At 42.1% G+C, this 6251-nt stretch overlaps 1 protein-coding gene across 1 annotated transcript; it reads left to right on the top strand.

The window, feature by feature from the left end:
• Positions 1 to 3131: 3131 nt before the first annotated feature.
• On the top strand, positions 3132 to 6007 carry LOC114259879 (protein NRT1/ PTR FAMILY 5.6-like). Its single transcript, XM_082889203.1, has 6 exons — positions 3132 to 3221; positions 3290 to 3481; positions 3593 to 3623; positions 3716 to 3930; positions 4733 to 5388; positions 5614 to 6007. The coding sequence occupies exons 1-6, from the start codon at positions 3132 to 3134 to the stop codon at positions 6005 to 6007; spliced, it is 1578 nt and encodes a 525-aa protein (XP_082745329.1).
• The last annotated feature ends 244 nt before the right edge of the window (positions 6008 to 6251 follow it).

Genomic DNA, 6251 nt, shown 5'->3' with positions numbered 1-6251 from the left:
ATTCACATTGATATGTTAACATTCACATTGATAAAAGTATAAAATTGGTCTGCAGCCCAGGGCGGGCCCAACCCGGCCCGGCCCGTTGACAATGTGAATATTCACATTGACATGTTAACATTCACATTAATAGGAGTGTAAAATTGGCCCCCGTCCCGTGCGGCCCGAAACCCGCCCGCGACCCATGGGCAACCCGGGGCGGGCCCGGTCCGGCCCGTTGACAATATGAATATTCACATTGGCATGTTAACATTCACATTGATAAGAGTATAAAATTGGCCTGCGGCCCATGGGCGGCCAAAAGCCCGGCCCGGCCCCGCCCGTTAACAATGTGAATATTCACATTGACAGGTTAACATTCATATTGATAAGAGCGTAAAATTGGCCCGCAGCCCATGAACGGCCTAAAGCCCGAGGCAGGCTTGGCCCGACCCGTGACAATGTGAATATTCACATTGACATGTTAACATTCACATTGATAGAAGTGTAAAATTAGCCCGTGCCCCGTAGCTACCCGAAACCCGCCCACGGCCCGTGGGCGGCCCGGGGCGAGCCCGGCCCAACCTGTTGACAATGTGAATATTCACATTGATATGTTAACATTCACATTGATAACAGTGTAAAATTGGCCCGTGACCCGTGGGCAGCACGAAGCCCGACCTTGGGCCGGGGCGGGCCCAGCCCGTTGGCAATGTGAATATTCACATTGACATGTTAACATTCACATTGATAGGAGTGTAAAATTGGCCCGCAGCCTGTGGGCGGCCCGAAGCCAGACCGCAGCCCGAGGCGGGCTTGGCCCGACCCGTGACAATGTGAATATTCACATTGACATGTTAACATTAACATTGATAGGAGTGTAAAATTTGTCTGCTGCCCGAAGCTCGCTTGCGGCCCGCGGTAGGCCCGGACCCAAACCCGAGCCACCCCGAGCCGCCCATGGGACACGAGTCAATTTTACACTCTTATCAATGTGAATGTTAACATGTCAATGTGAATATTCACATTGTCAACAAGCCGGGCCGGGCCCGCCTCGGGCCGTCCACGGGCCGTGGGCGGGTTTCGGGCAGCCACGGGGCACAGGTTAATGTTACACTCTTATCAATGTGAATGTTAACATGTCAATATGAATATGCACGTTGTCAACGGGCCTGGCCCGCCCCGGCCCGGGGCCAGGCTTCGGGCTGCCCATGGGTCACGGGCCAATTTTACACTGTTATCAATGTTAATGTTAATATGTTAATGTGAATATTCACATTGTCAACGGGTTGGGCCGGGCCCGCCCTGGGCAGCGGGAGGGCTTCGGGCCGCGGGCCACGGGCCAATTTTACACTTCTATCAATGTGAATATTAATATGTCAATGTGAATATTCACATTGTCAATGGGCCGGGCCGGGCTCACCCCGGGCCGCCCACGGGCTTCGGGCCACCCATGGAGCGCGAGTCAATTTTACACTCTTATCAATGTGAATGTTAACATGTCAATGTGAATATTAACATTGTCAACAGGCCGGCCGGGCCCGCCCCAGGCCGCCCACGGGCCGTGGGCTGGTTTCGGGCAGCCACGGGGCGCGGGTTAATTTTATACTCTTATCAATGTGAATGTTAACATGTCAATGTGAATATTCACATTATTAACGGGTCGGGTCGGGTCGGGCCAGGCCCGCCCAAGGCAGCCCACGAGCTGCGGGCAGGTTTCGGGCTAGCCATAGGTCGTTGGCTAATTTTACACTCCTATCAATGTGAATGTTAATATATCAATGTGAATATTCACATTGTCAACGGGCCGGGCCCGGGTTTCGGGCTGCCCACGTGTCACGGGCTAATTTTACACTCTTATCAATGTTAATGTTAATATGTCAATGTGAATATTCACATTATGAACGGGCCGGCCCGGGCCTGCCCCGGGCAGCAAGCTGGCTTCGGGCCGCCCACGGGCCGCGGGCCAATTTTACACTCATATCAATGTGAATGTTAACTTGTCAATGTGAATATTCACATTATCAACGAGCCGGGCCGGGCCTATTTTTTTGGCTTGTGGACCAGCCCGGCCCGACTCGAATTTTTCTGGGCACCTATGAGGATCGACATGGGCCGGGCCCCTACATATTGATGATATGAACATTCACATTGACGGTGTGAACATTCACATTAGGGGTATTTTGGTAATTATGTCACCCATAGGACTTATTGAAATATAAGAAAATAATGTGAACTAAATGGAACATAAGTAGATGAAAAGGGTATTTTGGTCTTCTTATCTCAAATTGGACCTAATGGAATAGTCAAAAAGAATATGGGTTTGATGGAATAAAGCTCTTAGAAAATGGATTTATCAAAAAAGCTCCCTTAAATGAAATAAATTTTGACATTATTAAAAACTGTTAATTGAATTGATGATTTATTAATAAAAAGATCTATTTGTTATGAAATTAAAAAATTTAATAAATAAAATCTAATTTCTATAACTACATAAAATAATTTATATTTTCAGTAAATTTTAAAATATATATATATAATTTACCTTAAATAATAAGAGGCAATAAGAGAATACAACTTCTTCCACACTAATATGTCATTGATTGAAGCAATTGCAGACTAGGTCCAAGAAGGAAGAAAACATACCTAAAGTATGGACACTTTTTCCTCTAGTATGAATTATTTATTTATTTTTTTAAGGCATTAAGTTCTTTCTCATATCTTTTTAGGCGGAGTGCTTGACTTAAGTTGTTAAAAAAATATAAAATCAAATTGTTCAATCACGCTTTAAATTTTCAAAAACTTCTAGAGAGGGGTTACCTATTTTTCACCTGAATTTCAAAATTACCCTTCTTATTCTTTGTTAGAACACCTTATTCCTTTTCCATTTTTATTTCATTTTTTTGAACTAGTTATTCCTATTCCTAACTAATTCCACACAATTACAAAATCAAGCAAGCCACCAAATTCCCATCTTATTCTAACAAACCCATCAACACTGAATCCAAGACCCGACCCGCAACTCGCAGTCCTCTCTTTCTTTCAACCGCCGCCAATGCCATAGCTCGTCGCCACCCCTGCAGTTCCCTGAACTCAACCGTTCAGATATGATGGGTTTCAGACAACGATAGGCAAAGGAGGTGGGGCTTTAGATGACGATACAAGGGGTTGATTTTAGTGGTGATGGGTGGGTCAGTTTTGGTAGTGATTTGTTGTTGGATTTGGATTATGGTGGTGGTTGGGTATTTTGGTGGTGGTGGTGGCAGTGGATTGCCAGAGTAAAGGGAGATGATAATTGTTGTGGTGGCAGTACTGTGGTTTGGCGGGCGGTGTAATTGTGGTGGGAAGGCAGGTGATGGGGGTTGAGTCTTGTGGCGCTGTGATGGTGTGTGGGGGTCAGACCGTGGCGGGGTGTGGAGAGATGGGGAAAAAGTGGTTGATGATGGTGGTGTATGTCAAATTACTCAAATGTAGTTTTGCCAATTATCAATTATCAAGGAAGGTCCGTGTAATTTATCCAAAACTATTTTATATGTTTCTCAAATTATGCTATAAAAGTAAATTTGATAATAACTTCCCTAGATTTTTCTATGTTGGTTTTAACCTTGAAAAGGGAAATTATGTCGATTCCCTACTTTGTCAATGTAGTCACATTGAATTGAATATTTAACACTTCATGTCATTATAAAATAAGATCTGAATCTTTGTGCTAAAAACCAAAATATCTATATTGCAGGTCTGATTTGCAGCAACAGTATGGCCGTGTATGTCTTGACTAACTTGGTGACCTTCTTGACTCACATTTGGAAGTTAAAGCTCAAGCATGCTGTTGCAATCATGAACATTAAAGGTGGAGCGGCAGGTATCATGGGGTTAGTGGAGGCCACTCTCATAGATGCTTATTTTGGGCACACTAGGATGTTGCTCATCACAAGTGCTCTTTACAGCATTGTAAGTCACCGGAATTCTACACAGCCCTTTCATTTGTGGCATAGCATTGCTAATTTGCTAGTAGTAGTAGTGAAGATATCGATAAACTACTCTGTTCTGACTGGGAATCGACAACCAAAACTAAGCTAGGCTACTTGTGCATTTACTGAGGTTGATAGGCAGGAATTGGGTCTTTCCTTGCATTTTTCATAGGGAAATATACTTCTTAATTGATTCTCACCGATAGAATAAAACAACTCATAATTTAGCCTTTCTAGAAGCCCTTCGGACATTTTCACTTGCTTTCTCAGATAAATTTAGTCATGGTCTTTGGTGTACATCTAAGTGCGAAGTCAAAGCTCTTACATCCGACCAGATTCAAATAAAAAATAAAAATTGGAGCATTAATGAATGAAATTTAATATTTCATGGCTTTTCAATTGGTGTATTTATATAAATGATGCATGTACACAAGAACCCTTTCTTACTTAAATACTTTGAATATGCCAATGAATCAAATTTAACTCAAGAACTCAAATCTTGGAACAATACTATGTAAACCTAACTTTCTTAATTTTTTGATCCAAAATGCAATTAAATCTTTGATTAAACACCTTGACCATTTCTTCAAACTATGTTAACCACTAACCTAGGGTGGCCAACCCACCCACAGTGATTCTTTAGTAGGAAACCACTCAAATCTAGCATCAAAATTAGAGTCGAGATGCATACACACTTATCTTACATCAAAGCTGGTCCAAATTAATTTAAAATATTTTTCAAATTTGTCTCTCACTAATGAATAGAAGACGATTTGATGCAGGGATTGGGGTTGCTAGTATTGTCAGTTCCTGATTGGTTCTTTTCCAATGGTGTAAAGTCATGTCCAGCAGGGGAGAAATTATGCTCTTCAATGCTAACTGCTTCACCATTCTATTGGGGATTAGCTTTGATTGTTCTTGCCAAGGCTGGTCAAGGAATATGTTTGAGAGCCCTCACCTTTGGTAAAATAAAATTCAAAAGAGACCTACCCAAAATGAAGGAACTCAAATTTGGTTTCTTGAAGTTTGAAGTTCCCCAAAGAAAGATTCAAGACAAAAGGAAACATCAGAAGAATATTATTCGAAATACCTGCAACATAGTTGGAACTGCAGGTGGCATCACATGGGTTTTTGTATCGTCAATTTTTGCTCCTGATTGGTCTCATCGATTTTTGATATCTGCATGTGTAATGGCAATTGGGATCGCTATATTTTTTATTGGATACGCATTCCTTTCCCCCCCTCAACTGCGAGCAAGTCCCCTCACAAACATGTTGCAGGTCCTTCTGGCTGCATTCTTAAAGGGGCACCTTGACTCTACTGAGCTGGGTACAGAATTGAACTATGGGGATGAAGATCAGACACCTCAAGGTCAAGGTCACAACCAGAAGACACCTCGAGGTCCCAAGAAAAGAATGACGCTCACTGATCACTGTTGGTGGGTACATAGTGATCATAAAGTTTGTGTATATATTTTTATGTTACCTTTATAGAAATTTAAAAACTATAAACCAAAACTTGGTTGGCATCTGTTGTTGTTTCAAAAAATACTGAAACATTTTACAAAATGTATAAATTATGATAGCATTATATTTGAAATAAAGATGGAAATGGTATTGATGTAAAATTTGTGTAGTTATTAACATCTTTTACACTTGCGCAGGAGGCTCAATAATGCTGCAATAAATGTGCCACGCAATTTCCACTGCTTTCCCATTGGATGGATTAATTGCACAGTGGATGAGGTTGAGGAGACAAAGCTTCTGTTAAGAATGGTTCCAATCTCAGCTACCTTTCTTTTGTATGGGGTGATCAAATCCAACAGTAATACCTTTTTCATTGCGGAACGATATGCAATGAATAGGTCATTTCGTTTCGTATTACGAAAAAAGCAGCATCAAATTCAACTCCCCATTCAAATCTTCCGTCTTATGGCAGGATTCGCGACATCTGCAGTGAAACCTTTGTATAGGATAGTATTTGAACAACGAATAGAGCGAATGAATGGGAGATACTCATCTGGAATGAAGAATGCTTGCCGCTTTGGCTTGTTGTAAAGTTGCTTGGTTGATGGAGTATATAAGGCTAAAATCTTTGAAAGAACACGGCTTGTTAGGTAATCCCGATGCTATTGCACCAATATCTGTATTTTGGCTCTCTCCACAGTTTGTACTGATGGGAATCATGGATGGATTAGCTCGTGATGGTATGGAGGATTTCTTCAGGTGTCAGGTTCCAAAGTCAATGAGGAAGAGATATGCACTCGTACTCACTGAAGCTGTGATCAGATTTGGAAAATTA

The sequence above is a fragment of the Camellia sinensis genome, chromosome 9, assembly GCF_055761805.1.
Source record: "Camellia sinensis isolate YWXY chromosome 9, ASM5576180v1, whole genome shotgun sequence".
Classification (NCBI taxonomy): Eukaryota; Viridiplantae; Streptophyta; class Magnoliopsida; order Ericales; family Theaceae; genus Camellia; species Camellia sinensis.
Note: the sequence above shows the minus strand (reverse complement) of the source record. Positions and strands in the feature narration are given on the sequence as shown.